This window comes from Cherax quadricarinatus, chromosome 88 (assembly GCF_038502225.1).
Source record: "Cherax quadricarinatus isolate ZL_2023a chromosome 88, ASM3850222v1, whole genome shotgun sequence".
NCBI lineage: Eukaryota > Metazoa > Arthropoda > Malacostraca > Decapoda > Parastacidae > Cherax > Cherax quadricarinatus.
Genome location: NC_091379.1, coordinates 6,925,670 through 6,941,736, shown reverse-complemented (window position 1 = coordinate 6,941,736; position 16,067 = coordinate 6,925,670). Strand labels below are relative to the sequence as shown.

General features: G+C 41.8%; 1 protein-coding gene across 5 annotated transcripts in view; it reads right to left on the bottom strand.

The window, feature by feature from the left end:
- Positions 1 to 3,658: 3,658 nt before the first annotated feature.
- The window catches only part of LOC128698509 (adhesion G protein-coupled receptor A3), a 257,504-nt gene continuing 245,095 nt past the window's right edge, over positions 3,659 to 16,067 (bottom strand). For all 5 annotated transcript variants that reach the window (XM_053790761.2, XM_053790765.2, XM_053790764.2 and 2 more), the window contains 3 exons: positions 14,959 to 15,426; positions 11,397 to 11,634; positions 3,659 to 11,177 (listed from right to left, as the gene is read on the bottom strand). In XM_053790761.2, the coding sequence (XP_053646736.2) occupies positions 7,403 to 11,177; positions 11,397 to 11,634; positions 14,959 to 15,426 (4,481 nt within the window). In that variant the 3' untranslated portion in view covers positions 3,659 to 7,402. The remainder of the gene's footprint in view (positions 11,178 to 11,396; positions 11,635 to 14,958; positions 15,427 to 16,067) is intronic.

The window sequence follows — 16,067 nt, the reverse complement described above, 5'->3', positions numbered from 1 at the left end:
GAGAGATCGATGCAAGAGAGAGTATGAGTCCGAGGATCAAAATGGGTGTGAGTACCTGTATTTAAAACATGGGGGGGGTGGGTGGCAAGAAAAGCCTCTAACTGAATTCCACGGGAATCACAGTGAGACCCTCCCCAGAGGAAATGGTGGGCATTAAAATCACCAAGTAACAGAATCGGTGGCGGTAATGACGAAACAAGGAAGGCAAAATCCGGAATAGATAATGCCCGAGAAGGAGAGAGATATAAAGAACAGAGCGTATACCACCTATGTAAGTGGATACGGGCTGCTGTGTAATGCAGCGAAGTATGAACAAATAGCTGATGGTACGGAATATCAGTGCGGAGAAGAAGGGCACTTTCATTAAAGGTCCCATCAGGAAAAGGATCTGAAGAATACAATAAATTATAGCCTGAGATGTGAGAAATAACAGCAGAGTGTAATTTTGGTTCCTGTAAGCAAACACCAACAGGGGCAAACTGGGAGAGTAACATCTGAAGCTCACCCCGATTACCCCTGAGGCCGCGTATATTCCACTGTAAAAAGGCCATGATTGGCAATGATAAGGATACTTGAAATCCGCAGGTAAGGGTTCCTACGGACTAGAAGGGTTAGAAAAGTCCACATGCGGAGGCAGTGGAAAATGTTCAAGCAGCGAAGGAACGGTGCGCTGTGAAGAAAGGAGTTGCGCAGATGGAGCAGAGGAGAGAGGAAGAGCGGAAGGTGGATCAGTGTCCATTGATGGTTTGGTCTCTGCAATATATTCAGAGATTGCTTCAAGTGTTTCGGAATTCAGAGATGTCGTATGGGAGACAATATTGGGAATGGTAGGGGGAGGATGAGTAAAGATTGGAACTGTATTGGACTGTACCAAGGTAGGGGGGGGCGAAAGGGTGGAGGGAACTGGAGAAGTGTGGCAGGGGACAGAAGAGACAGGAACCTGGGAGGTGGCAGAAGAGGAAGAAACTTGGGAGGGAACAGGGGAGGAAGGTACATTACGAGGAGGAGGGTGAACCTCTGCACTTGTAACTGAGCCAGTGAGAAGGGAAGAACTAGGGACAGAGACAGGGAGGGTAAAATGAGGAGGTGGAAGATGGGTAGGAGGTGTTACCGGACCTTTTTTTGACTTTTGAGAAGTAGAGGGACGATTGGGAAGAGGTGTCGTACGAGGTCTCGTCGATACTGAGGCTTGTAAGAGAGAACTCGAAGAAGCGAGATTAGACTGAGGCGTTGAAGTAGGGACGTCTGAGCCGAGGACAGCAAAAGGATTAGATACAGGAGTGATTATGGGAGAGGTAACCACAGAGGTGGGTGTAGAAGATGGGATACCAGAAGTGGGGGGACGTTTTGAAACACGGGAATAAGAAACACGTGGGAGTCTCCCTTGGAGGCGGAGATGAGAAACTGCCATGGCATAAGGGAGACCTTCTGTCTCTTTGAGGTAACGGATTTCCCGCTCGTTTAAATAGACCTGACAACGGCGAGAGTACGAAGGGTGAGCCTCATGACAGTTAAGGCAAGAGGGAGATCGATTGCAAGACGTATTAGAATGGTCATCGGCACCACAGACTGGGCATTCGGCGATAGATCTGCAATATTTCGCTGGATGGCCAAATCGCCAGCAATTTCTACACTGTTGTGGTGTAGGGATCACCTTTCGAACTTGTAACCGATGTCCTGCTATATAAACGGAGGATGGGAGTTCTCGGCTGTCAAAAGTTAAACGAGCCACATTGCTAGGGTATCGTCTCCGCCCACGGGCAGGAAGAACGTAAGTGTCTACCTTGAGGATTGGGAGATCTTGGAGTTCCAGCTGTTCTAGAATGTCGGTGCCACATGTCTGGAAATTTTGTTGAACTATGGTATGGGGCAGAATAACGGTACCACTACAAGAATTGAGGGAATGATGTTTTTCAAGGGTGACAGGAACAGTATCTATATGGGAAAGACGAGAGAGCTCACGAGCCTGGGTAGCATTCTGTACGGTAATGATGCGCGTACCGCTCTTAAGAGCATGAAAAGAAATATCTTTACCAACATGGCGTAGGAGTGCCTTGCCAATACTATGGTCAGAAAGATAGGCAGTAGAGGAAGTTGGTCGTAAAGTGAAGAATTTAGTCCACTGTTCAGTCTGAAACTGAGCGTGGAAAGGTAGTGAAGGACGTGTCGATCGTTTCTGAGAAGAACGAGAAGGTGAAGGTGGAGAAGTATCATCAGCAGGTAATTGTCGTTGACGTTTAGGCGTGGGACCAGAGTTGGTCCGACGTGGAACGGGTCGGCGATTTGAAAATTGCCGCACCGTAGAGGGAGAGGCCGGAAGCATAGTCAGAGGAGAGCGAAGGTCTGATAAATCGAAGGAGTCAGTCGAGGCCTCAGTACCTGAAGCGGGTGAGGAAACAGCACCGGCAATAGGTACAGAGGCATGAGGAATGTCTGAAGAGTGGTCCAAAGACGAGGCGGGGTCAGAACGGGGTGCGGTATCAAGAAGGGGCCCGGGGGTACCAGGTTCATGGACTAGGGCTGCCATGGTTAGGTTACTTCTTTCTTTTTGTTTTTAAGAAAAAAAAAGAAAGAAGAAAAGAAAATAAAAATAAAAAAAAGAAAAAAAAAAGGGGGGACCGGGGAGGGATAGTTCCTAGGAGGGATGAAAGGGCCAGAAATCTCCCTCCGCGCCCAAGAGGACTCGACACCGCTAGTAGCGCAGATGCAGCATGGAACCCGTGCCATACCCTACCCTTCATGCCAGTAAACCAGCAATCTGGGATAGCAACCTCACATCTGCCGAGCTACCTCGGTGGACAAAAGAGAGGGCGGCCGGATATCCGCCACAAAGCATACCTCCTTCAGCCACCACCCCCGGAATCCGAAAGGTGGCTTCCAGAGCTACACCCGTCGCCCAAAAGACACCCAAAGCTACTCCGGGATACCGGAGAGGGATCGGGACATCCCTAGGCAATCCAGATTCCACGGCAAACTACGCCACCGCCAAGAAACCTCAACGGAATGGGATGGACCCCGGTGTCCTTTCTCCTACCCAGGAACTAGCGCGCCTGTGGGAGAAATCCCAAAGGACAAAAAGAGGAAGGGCAAAAGGGAGGAGTGGGGAGGAGGAGGAGGAAAGGAAAAAGGGGAGGATGGGGAGGATGGGATAGGGGAGGGGAGATTGGGGGGTAATTAGGTTCGGTCTGAGGAAGAAGACCGATAGGTCTAATTCCTCAGACCAAGAGCCTCTTCACCACGCCAAGGAGCCCCCCTTGAAGAGGCCTCAAGGTTTAACACTTCCCTGTATCTGGAGTGTGTTCCAGGGGTCAACACCCCCACGGCCTAGTCCATGACCAGGCCTCATGGTGGATCAAGCTGTTACTGCCGACTGCACTCACTCCAACACATGAACCACAGCCTGGATGGTCAGGTAATGACTTGAGCTATCTGTCTAGCTCCTCCTTTCTTTTAAACTGAAATTTTATTCCAGTTTTCAAAACTTGTGTTCCATAAAAAAAAAAAAAATTTCTGTGATGAATAATGACTGGTACTTTCTCTCCAGCTGTCAAGAAAATTTCCCCTTTTCTGTAATGAACCCTAGTTTCCTTTAAAAATAAGTGTGGGAATTTCACTTCAGCTTTCAAGGTAAGCTACCCTTTTCTATATCTTCTTTAAGAACAATAACTCCATGGGAGTTTTATTTCACCTTCAAACACATTCCCATTTTTCTGCAAGAAAAGCAATCACTGACTTCCACTCCATCTTTCCAAACAAATTTCAAATTTTCCTTAGGAAAAATAACTTGGTTCACTTAAGCATTCAAGGCTAATTCCCATTTTCTGTAATTCAAAATAACTTGGAATTTAACTGCAATTTTCAAAACATTACATCTAGAAGTGGGGAAACCCGTAGGGTGTCATACAATACCTGTGGAAATGAATGTTTATACAAATATCCCGCACACTGGAGAGAATCTTATGAAGACATTTTGGTCTGACTCGGACCATTTACAAGTCACACTTGTTACCTGTAAATGTTCAAGTCAGACTGAAATATTGTCAATAAGCTTCTCTCTATGTGCATCGGTCCAGTCACGGTATTGTGCCTTTTTGTTTGATCCAAGGAAGACTTCAATTCCTTGGATCAAAATCCCTTCACTGGTATCCAGTAACCTTTGAGGGGTCAAAATAATACTTACTCATTTTCTGTGATTAATAATAATTCCAAGGGAATAACTATGAGCACAGTGAATGGGAGGCAATTTGTGTACAAGGAATGACAAATCAACTTCCCTAGATGAAAAGCCACTTACTAGCATCAAAGTGCCTCTCCCTGATTGGACAAAGCAGTTGTAAGAGGGTAATTAATGGAGAATTTGATTCCCCAAAAATTTAATAGCAGAATCTAAAGCTGATGAAATGTAGCAACATAATGATTTCAGCAACCAAAACCTAAACCTACTGGGAAGAATAAAAAAAAATTGAGGGGCTGGGATGTGTTTCTTAAAATTGTGTTCATTAGTAGATGTGCATATAGAGTGTTTCTTAAAATAATGCAGATTCAGTTTGCGAGATGCCCAGTAAAGTGAATCTGGACATAGTCTTGAGATTGGATGTGAATACTGTTGTCAGCAACACCAGTAAAATCATAAAATTCAAATTAATGAATATATATATAGTAGGACCCCAAATTATGATGCTAGTGCATTCCAGAAAATTTATCAAGTCGATTGTTCAATACTCAGAACATGTTTTCCCATACTTGAAAAAATTAACTGAAATTATACACTGAATATTATGGCTCAGAAACACACTAATTAATGTAAAATGAATTAATGTGTTTCTGAGCCATAATATTCAGTGTATAATTTAAGTTAATTTTATCCAGTAATTTGTTTTCACTTACAGAGGGTGTGAGGGGTAGTGAAGGTGGGTATGAGGATGGTTGTGTTGTCACTATGTGGTGTTGCATCTTAGTCCAATTGTTTACTGAGCATGTTCATGACAGTTCAGAACCAGGGGGGAAGGGGCCTCCCTAAGGGCAACCACCTACCTCCCTGCCTCACCTTTGTTCTCCAGTCTTTGCCCACATGCCAACTACTTGATGCACTGACACAATGTAAATACAATGAATCCTCGTAATAACAGACTAATAGGGGGACGAGATGTAATTTACAGTAATTGTACTTGCCTTTTTGTGGTGAAGAGTTGGTGTGTGATCAACAGTGGTGACTCAAAATAACTTTTATTCTGACTTCACCAGCATCTACACTAAACTTAGAGCATAGGTTGTAAGTTTGTTAATGCTTCTACAGATATTTACAGTTTCCTAACACTGTATTCCTCACATACCCATGCCACTGAGATGCCAAATTCGACCTTTATTAGTTCAAGTTTCTGCTTACACTGAGAGCCACATGTTGCCTCTTGACATCATCACTTGCTTTAGAAGCCATAGTTAATTGCACTTTACTTAATATGTTAATAAAGTCACTCTAAATCCAGGGGGACAATTAGACTGAATGACAAATGTATGCCCGAGTACAAACAAACTGGCGCAGGTGACCTATGGCTCAGGTAACACTGAAAACAGACAGGTCCTGGACATGGCCACTCTGGTCTGTACCAGACAAACGTCAGAATCATTAGGCTTGTGTTGATGCTTCAGAAGACAACTGGACACTATTGCTCTAGACAAAATCTGGATTTACAGGCTTTTGTTCATTCTGTCTGGCCAACTTTTTTGTCTGAAATTGCTAAAATCTGTTAATGAGAGGTCCATTAATGAATCTTCAGTTCTTAACCAATTAAGTGGTTCCAAAATGCCAATGTTGGAAGTCTGAAAGTTAGGGCCCTACTTGTACAGTATTAATTTGCATTTCATTAAGTTTGACTTAGATGATTCTTCTGTAGGACCAGAGTTGCTCACATTGGAGGAGCTATACATGTAACCCTACCACAACAACCTAAGGGGGGGGGGAAATGTTTCTCGAACCATAGTCTTAGCAACCTTTCATTTGTATCTATTGCACTTGTACTTACGAATCTCTGAATTTCCTCACTAAATTTAAAGCTTTCAAATAATTTACATTTTGTAACTAATGGGGTATAAATGACAGTTCAGTTACCCTGGAGATAACTAGCAATGAGACCAACATAAAACTTGCAGCTTGACAAAAGATTGAAGCTTCTTAACTTTGAAATCAATATTATACGAGGACAAGTATTTGTTAACATTGTCACAATACTGAACAACTACGCTGTCATGTCATGAAAATATGACAATTTGAATTATTCAACTGCTAGCATACTACTTTTTCCCACTTAATATATGAAATTTAAATGACAACTTTGTAATATTAAGAGCTTTACAACCTGGACAAAGCAATAAAAGCAGCCATGCCAAGTGTTCCATATGAGCAACACACAAACAGTGCATACCTAAGCCTTATCAAGTCAAATTACAATAGAAAATATTTTTTTTTAAATTTTTGGCTCGCAGAGTACTTTGTAAAAGTACCATCCACTGTTTAGCAGTAATGTTCATAATACTGCCATAAAAACACGTGTCAAAGTAGACACTTATCATGGTGCAACACCTGACATCATAAAAAAACAACCAACATATCAAATATACTTACTCATGAAATCGTAATAACACGATTGCAAACAAACCACAGAACAGGTGGGGTTTGAACCCATGGCGAGCAAGTCGTAAAACTCCAAGCCAGTGGGCGAGCTGGCTACAATAAGATTTATCCAATTAAGTATATTTACACACATAGGGAGGTACACATGATTCCCTCATGATGGCTTTGAGCTGGAGTTCATCATGGTTATGCTGGCAGGAGATTTATCTGTAAAAACTTGCATTTGTGGTCACAGTGGGGCCCATGCTAACCTCCCTATGGTGTATAAATATACTTAGTTGGCTGAATCTTATTATAGCCATCTGGCCCAGTGGCTTGTGCACTGGCTCGGAGCTTCACAACTCGCTCGCCATGAGTTCTAACCGCAGCCATTATATGGTTTATCAAATATACTATTATTATTATTATAATGGACTGTATATTCTTCAACCAGCTCTCAATATTCTACACCAAATTATAACAGCATCAATAAATGTACAGTAAAAGCTATGATTATTTTCATGGTAAAAAGAGCTGAAAACAGGTTAAGATACTGTATAAATTGTTGACTGATATGTCTAGTAATGAGCCATACCATACATATGATATTGGTTAAAATATATAACTAATTATCTGTACAAATTTAATTCTACATCTATACACTCCTACAAATATTAATTATAACTCATTAACATGTCTAGTCAGAAAAAATTTAAATGTCACAAACAGGAACTTTTACAATATAAATACTGTACATTACCTAAGAGTGCAAAAAAAAGGAAGAAAGCCTTGCTAAACACATGTTTCTCTCTTTGGATTAGAATCTGGGTCCTGGTCCACTCTGGTTCTACAGTCTTCCTCACCACCATTAACACTTGTTCTTCTATGATCCTTCTTACACAACTCTTTCTCATCATCACTGTCATCATTTGCACCATCATATTTGTCACCATTTCTTAGAACAGTTTCTACAGAGCTATTGGTATGATAGAAAATGGAGTTTCCAGAAGAATCTGCTGCACTTGTTTCAGTATTCAAGTATTCACTATTGTTCATGTTAGCCGAGTCAAGATCGTCTTGCAAATCAGTTTCTGCACTAGCATCTTTCATGTATACTTCACATAGTGGAAGATCAACTTTATGGAAAATATCTCTTTCTCTTGGTGTACTGTGAATAGGGCCAGTGTTTGTAAGTACCGTATCATATGGAGGTCGCCCTGGAGACCCAAGAAGACCAGAATCTAGTGAACCACTATCTGGAGTATTTTGATGAAGACGATGTAAAGGAGAGTCATACGGGGAGTCTGAGATATTGACACTACCACGAGGACTAGTGCCAACTGCAGGATCAACACTTGCACCTCCTATGCTGGTTTCACCCTCACTGCTCTGGCTTCCACACAAATCTCCCCGTGCTCCACATGCTCCTCCACAGAGGCTGGAGTTTTCACACCCACTGACCTCACAAACACTAACACGTTCTTCACCACCTCCATCACACCAGTACCCATCCCCACATTCACTGTCCCATGCTCCACAATCTCCTTCCTCACCATGGTCCTCACTACAACACATTTCTACTGGCATGTGAGAAGAGTCATCTAAGTTTGAAGAATATACAGCATGAAGGCATTGACAATTACTTTTCTCTGATATTGTTCTCCCATTTTTGTCTACTGAAATAGCAGAATTCATAACGTGTGGCCAGGACATGTCAACACACAGTATATCCTCTGTTTGTTCTGGAGAAAGAACAGGGTTAACAGAATCAAGACTAGTCTGGAGAATAGCATGCTGGGTGTTGGGTGCAGAGAGAGCATGAATATGCTGTGGATAAGGTGCAAACTGATGAGAATTTACATCCTTATCAGATTCAGATGTTCCAGGTTCTCTAGATGGCAAGTGATTAATAATAATAGGAGAGGTATTATCATCTGTCCAGTCATCTTTTTCATCAAGTGCACAGGTGCCTCTGGATTTGGATACTTTACGCCTATTTCTGCCAGGTCGAGGTCTCTCACGTCCTCTATACTTGGGGTGACGGCCCATCCGGGAATGATCCACATTTCGTGTTACACCTGCTGCATCTGATCTTTCAGTTTGATCAGAATTAAAAGAATTTCTATTTTTTCGTAGAAGTCCCTCTTCATCCAAGTGTTGCTGGTGGTGTCTAGGGCTATGATACTGTACTAGTTGCTGATTCATAGGTGCCACCTGCCCTAGAACTGGGTAATTAAATAGTCTCTGTTGCTGTAGTTGTTCTTGGGATATATATGGAAGTTGCTCCAAGGCTGAACTCTGACTGGTGCCCTGAGACGTAAGCTGCCCCTCCTCCACAATGCTAGGAAAGGATCCGCCACGCCGCATAGGGCTTAATGGCTCCTCCATAAAAGCACGTGGTTTGCGGGGTATAGTTGCCCACCCCCTGTCTACATCTATTGGTCTTTCAATGGTCATTGATGGATAAAGACCGACCATTTTGGTATCATCATTGCTTGGCCCCAACACACACAGTACCTCAGGAGTGGGATCTTTGCTGGCATGTTTTCCTCCACCCTTTTGAAATTCACTTGGTATGTAAGCATACATTGAATCAACATGAATATTAGTATTATTTACTTTACTAGATGCTCCTAAACATGAGGGATCAAAGTTCGATTTGCTAGATTCAGAGTTTATCGATCGTGAAATCTTTGGCTTGTAGACAGTGGAATTACAATCACTGTCTGTCCTGTTGATTTCAAGATTATTTTGTTTTACCATCTGCCTCATGCGCTGCTTCTGAAAGAACCTCTTTGCAACTCCTGCCTGTTTGGGATTATAAAAAATCTCTGGTGCATAATGGAGATCATTTGTCATTGTGCCCAAGCTCAGTAGTTGAAGATTATTGGTTGCTTTGCCAAGACTTTCTGGCTTATTTGAAGTAAGAATACTGTGAGAAACTGATGATGATTTGTTTGTTTGGTGGGTTTGGGAGGAATCAAGACTGTGTGTGCTGGGTGCTCCTACAGGCCCTCGAGATTGATTATTTGACACCACTATGTGATTAGCACTGTTATTGGCTGGAGTTGTCAGACGTGCTTCTTCCTCCTCTTTTCTGTGTCGATTCAATGCACAAGAACATTCACGCCATGCCTCCCACACATCATTGCGACTGACACAAAAAAAAACAAATATAAATATGCCCAAACTGCTGGCACATATGGCATAAATAATGCTGAATATTGTAGTATGGTGAGGGATTACAGAAGCAAATGGTGCTGCAGTAGTGATTGCAGCAGCTGCCCATGTGAGAATGAAAAGGAGGAGTGTGACAACATGTGCCCTCAACTGTGTAAGAGGGCTGTGCTGGCCATCCGATACACTTACTGTTGTATCACGAGAAGCAATACTAAGCTCCTCCTCACCTGGAGCATTTGCATTTTCTGAGTTGGGGGAATTTGCATCTAAAAGTTCCAATTCAGTTGTCTCTGTCGCACCAGTGACTTCAGGATAATTAGCCCGAAGGGATCTCAGCATACAGTGAGTCAAGAGGAAAAAAGTGGAGAGGATAAAAGCTAGGGCAGCTGTGGGGGCATAAAATGCCCCCAGACTAGGTCCCCATGCTAAAAAACAGTAACTGTATCCTGCATACTGCTGAAGGTTGACAGCTGCAGATATGCCACACAGGATAAGTGCAATGCCCCAGCCAACCAGATAGAAACGGAGCATTGGCTTGGGCGGAAGGGGAATATCAGGTGGAGAATCTTCAACTGGAACTGGAGGACGCAGTGCTTTCGTTACTTTCTTGTATAAGTTTGTTACAGTCACAATAATCCAGAGTAACACACATGTTGTCAAGTAATGTAGTGCCACACCAATCCCTTGGCACAGCTGCTGGTTCTCAGTTTGATAAACGCCTACTGTAAACAAGGTTACTAGTAATAGTAATGCAATCCAAGTGTTCATCAAAGAATGCTTATTTTTGTTCATGGTGGCAATACGGTGATGATGAGCGGCCCATGTTACTATAGATGCCATTAAGAATAAAATACAAACTGCGCTGCCAACATACACTCCAGGTGCACTTGGTCGAAACTCAGCTCCCCTTGCTCCTTCTTGACTTCGATGCAAAGCTGCCATATCTTGCAACAGGGCAAAGTGAGCCAATCTATCACAACGGAAAACCACCAATGAGTTCAACATGCGGACAATTTTACAACCTTCACTAGTCCAGTTTCCTTGATTACTAGTGGCATTCTGTTTCCACCATACTGGTAATATACTGTGGCTGTAGATAGCTGAGCGAAGAGTAACATACACACTGTCTTCTAGCTGCAATTCCTCTTCCTGATCACTTACCCTAGCACCAATCACGGGTGAAGTAATTTCCCAAGTATCAGAGTTCCCAACTAGTACCCTGGGAAAGAGTTTGGCAGTATCATAGACAAAAAACTGTAGCTGCACTGTTGTTGGTGTACTTGGAGATTCTGTCTCCTCTTCTGATACATTTAATATCCTGAGCTGCTCTCTAGAGAACAAACTAGATGGAACTTGAATCTGAGCATCCATTATTTCATCATCACTGCTGTAAAATAAATATAGATGTTAAATATCAAAACTGACACATACATATATATACACACACACACACTGTATCATTACAGTATATCAGTGTACACGCACGCGCGCGCACACACACATTACAATATATCAAACTAAAATCTTGGAGACAAAAAACTATTCTTCAAGAGTGCAATTTGCAAAACTCTACAGTTAATATCTCAACAAAGATTAATTGCCATACCTATAAAGCATTGAATAGTTATTTGTATTACAACGAAAGTGTCTTTCGGTTGAGTGCACGCTGCGTCTGTACCAGTTACAGGTGAGACCAGAGAAAGTTTCTGGTTGCCTACTGAACTGGTGCATCTCAAGGTGATGAGCGCCACGATTCAAGGTGGGAAAGTATGTTGCCACATCCCACAGACAGTTTAACAGCCGCTGACAAGCACCATCCAGAACCTCGGCAGTGTACAACAGTTCTGGAAGATACAACAGTTACAATACTGAAAGATATATCAGTTATAGTAGATTTTTATAGACCAGGGGTATCCATATCCTTCGGGGGTATGGGACTCGATCTCCAAACAATTTAAAAATAAAAGTGGTTAAAATAAACTAGAGGATGGCCCCATTCATACAGCTCTAAATATGGCACCAGTTATCTCCCTTACACAACTATTAAATGAAAATGGAGATACTGGTGGAGCAGTGGTTAAAGCACCAAACATAATGAACAATAGCTCAACTGAAAGTTAATAAAAATGTGAAACACCAAAAATAGGTGCTCTATATGCAGGTCCCTCCTGAATCAGCTGTTCTGTTGTAAGCTATCCAAATGTAAAGTAAAACCAAGCTATTGACATCTTTTGAAGTCATACTGGTACCTAATACGGTATAGGGACATATTGGGTAATCCATTGGGGATCTGTAATTATAAAAAGGTTAAGAACCCCTGATCTAGACTAAAATATACAAAGTAAAAATTTAACAATGAATCATAATTTGTAAAGCAGTCTCACTTGAGATTCTAAAATATACAATCTCCACCTGGCATGCAGTTTCTCCCACATACAAACCTAATAAATAATGCCAGAATATTTGCTAAAAATTTTACAACATATTTTTTTTTTGTTTTCAACAAGTCGGCCGTCTCCCACCGAGGCAGGGTGACCCAAAAAAGAAAGAAAATCCCCAAAAAGAAAATACTTTCATCATCATTCAACACTTTCACCACACTCGCACATTATCACTGTTTTTGCAGAGGTGCTCAGAATACAACAGTCTAGAAGCATACACAAACTGCCAATATCCCAAACCCCTCCTTCAAAGTGCAGGCATTGTACTTCCCATTTCCAGGACTCAAGTCCGACTATATGAAAATAACTGGTTTCCCTGAATCCCTTCACTAAATATTACCCTGCTCACACTCCAACAGATCGTCAGGTCCCAAGTACCATTCGTCTCCATTCACTCGTATCTAACACGCTCACGCACGCTTGCTGGAAGTCCAAGCCCCTTGCCCACAAAACCTCCTTTACCCCCTCTCTCCAGCCCTTTCGAGGGCGACCCCTACCCCGCCTTCCTTCCCCTATAGATTTATATGCTTTCCATGTCATTCGACTTTGATCCATTCTCTCTAAATGACCAAACCACCTCAACAACCCCTCTTCTGCCCTCTGACTAATACTTTTATTAACTCCACACCTTCTCCTAATTTCCACACTCCGAATTTTCTGCATAATATTTACACCACACATTGCCCTTAAACAGGACATCTCCACTGCCTCCAACTGTCTCCTCGCTGCTGCATTTACCATCTAAGCTTCACACCCATATAAGAGTGTTGGTACTACTATACTTTCATACATTCCCTTCTTTGCCTCCATAGATAACGTTTTTTGACTCCACATATACCTCAATGCACCACTCACCTTTTTTCCCTCATCAATTCTATGATTAACCTCATCCTTCATAAATCCATCCGCCGACACGTCAACTCCCAAGTATCTGAAAACATTCACTTCTTCCATACTCCTCCTCCCCAATTTGATATCCAATTTTTCTTTATCTAAATCATTTGACACCCTCATCACCTTACTCTTTTCTATGTTCACTTTCAACTTTCTACCTTTACAACATATATTTACACATATTTGTCAAAATACAGTACAACATCTGAGCCATAGTGTGATTTTGCATTCCTCAACTTTTTCAATTTTTATATACTGGTTTGTCCATTCAATGGTTCTCCAGGATGGTGAATGGCTCTTTAGTCAATGAATATAATAATAATCCATAAGTTTCTAACTCTCGAAGGAGTAAGGGGCTCTGGATCCAAGGAAATGGATCCAGAGCCCCTTTCTTAGATCAGACTTCACTGGCTCCCATTTCCCAGGCACTGTATGATCCTTATGAGTTCAGCTCTTCCCCATGATTATAGTAATAATATTATTAATTTTGTGAAGGGATTCAGGGAAACCAGTTAGCCAGACATGAGTCCTGGTGGTGGGAATTACAGTGTCTGCACTCTGAAGGAGGGGTGGGGATACTGTAGTTTGGAAGGGCACCTGAACTGTTGTATCAGCACACCTCTGGCAAGACAGTGATGGAGTGAATGGTGGTGAAAGTGTATCTACTTTTTCGGGTCAACACGACACGGTGGGATATTGCTGGGATGTTAAAAAAACAAAAAAAGGCAAGTAAATATTTGTGGTCCCCTGTGCCACCACAAACTGTTAAATATATTACAGAAAGGGGCACAACTCATGAAAGGTTAAGAAAGAAATAGTTAATGACTTGGGACCCCTCAATAGTTGAGGCATTAGTGGCTGTTTATTGGTAAATCTGCCACTGTATAACTAGGTACCCACATGCAAAGTCTGAACTGGTTACTGAATGGTATTTTAATCCTAAATATAAACAAGCAAAATGTAGTAAAAACATGCATTATCTAAAAAATTGTCTTGCTGACAAAATTTCTTGGACTTTACTATCCTGGGAGTTCCACGACAAGACAATCAATATTTTTGGGGAACTTAGCACCCCATCATCTCAAATGTTTTCAGATTTGGTATTCAAAGTTATTCTATGCTCTGGAGCATCATTACGTGAATACAGATTTGAAATCATCAAAGTACAAAAATTCCACTGATGTTTGACCTCATGACCTATTCAAATGTGTTTCTTCTGTCAATAACCCTGTCTAATTCATGGTGGGTCAGTCCCTGATCCACCATGAGGCCTAGTCATGGATTGGACTGTGGTGCCATTGTCCCCAGAACACCCTCCAGGTATACTGATCAACACAGGTTCTATTAATTCTTCATCAATCAGATAAAACTGACAAAAATAGGCTCAGTATATTCAGCTGTGACTTAACAAGAAAAACAGAGATGTACAAAAAGTTACTGTTGCAGTTTCTTCTAGATAATACTATATAGTACATCAATTTGTAGTTTTAGTTAAATATAACAAACCTACATAAAGTGAAGAACAGATGCATGCTACTCTGAAAGACACTATAAAACTTAAAATTAAATACAGTAAAATATTCTCAATGTAAATTTATTTTTACAAAGGAATGTGTCAATGTACTATTATTATTATAATATTTGTGAGGAAGCACTAAACTCACAAGGGTAATGCAGCACCCAAGGAATGAGAGGGAATTAAGTTTAATGCAAAGAAGAGAGTAGCTATAATTCATTGGATTAAAAGCCTCCAGCATCAAAGCACCTCTTCCAGGGCAAACTTAATGTATAACTACAATTAAGCACATCAAAATATTTCCAAGAGAAGCTAACCTTTAGCAGTAGACATTGAGGCACTAACAATGTCAATCAGTGCAGAGGCTGTCTCCTTGGGGCCTGAGAGTGTTCCCAGAAGGTTCGTGTACTGCTCCACAGTCTTGGCTAAAAACACAATATCCACAGCATCTCGCAGGATTTTCCCATCACGAGTAAAATTGCGCAAGCTTTTGGCACTTTCAACAAGGCCTCTCTTGCTAGCAAAGACATTTGTAGAAGCAAACTGTTCCAGGATCTTTGTGGTGTCTGACACAAAGGGACAGTCAGAGGTGTTCAGCGCATGCCAGAAACCTTCAACAGAACATGTGTGTTTGGCAACCCGCAGGCTAGGTATGGTCCCTGCTGCTTTGGCTGGAAATTTGGGGCCTCTTTGATGAGGTGGCACCAGACCAGCACAACCCAACTCTACAGTAACACCTGCTACCGTCCGCGGCCACACGTACGTCCCTCGATTATTACTTGTTTCTGAAATATAGGTGATGAGCATTAAACAAAATATAATATTCATTTAAGGTTATGTATGATAAAGGCAAATTTGATTTTACTGTATATGCATGATGCGTGTGTGGGATTACCTATTTGTAGTTGCTGTATAATTATGGGGAAGCACTAACTAGTAGGGGTTTTACAGTACCTGGGAAACTGGAGGTAATCAGGTTTGATTCAAGAAACAAAAAGGTAGCTGTAATTTCTTGAATCAAGAGTTCTTCTCTGCTAGCTGGCATTAAGACTCCCCCTTGAAAGGGGTGAGGGTGCCTTGATGCCAGCTAGCAGTGGCTGTAGTACACACTACTTCTACCAATACTACTACTGTACCACTAGAGGTACCACTACTAGTACCTCTAAAGGTACCATCACTGGTACCTCTACTGTACCACTAGTGGTACCTCTTCTAGTACCACTACTGTACCACTAGAGGTACCACCACTGGTACCTCTACTAGTACCACTACCATCACTATTAGTGAAGGGCTTTGTATTGTCTTTCCTACACTACATTTCTGTAATGTGAAACTAGAGCTACTTGCTCTCCCATACTGCTGGTTTCATAAAACATCTTTGAATGTCAAGTATCTGTATATTCCACTGATTTTTTTACTTCCTATA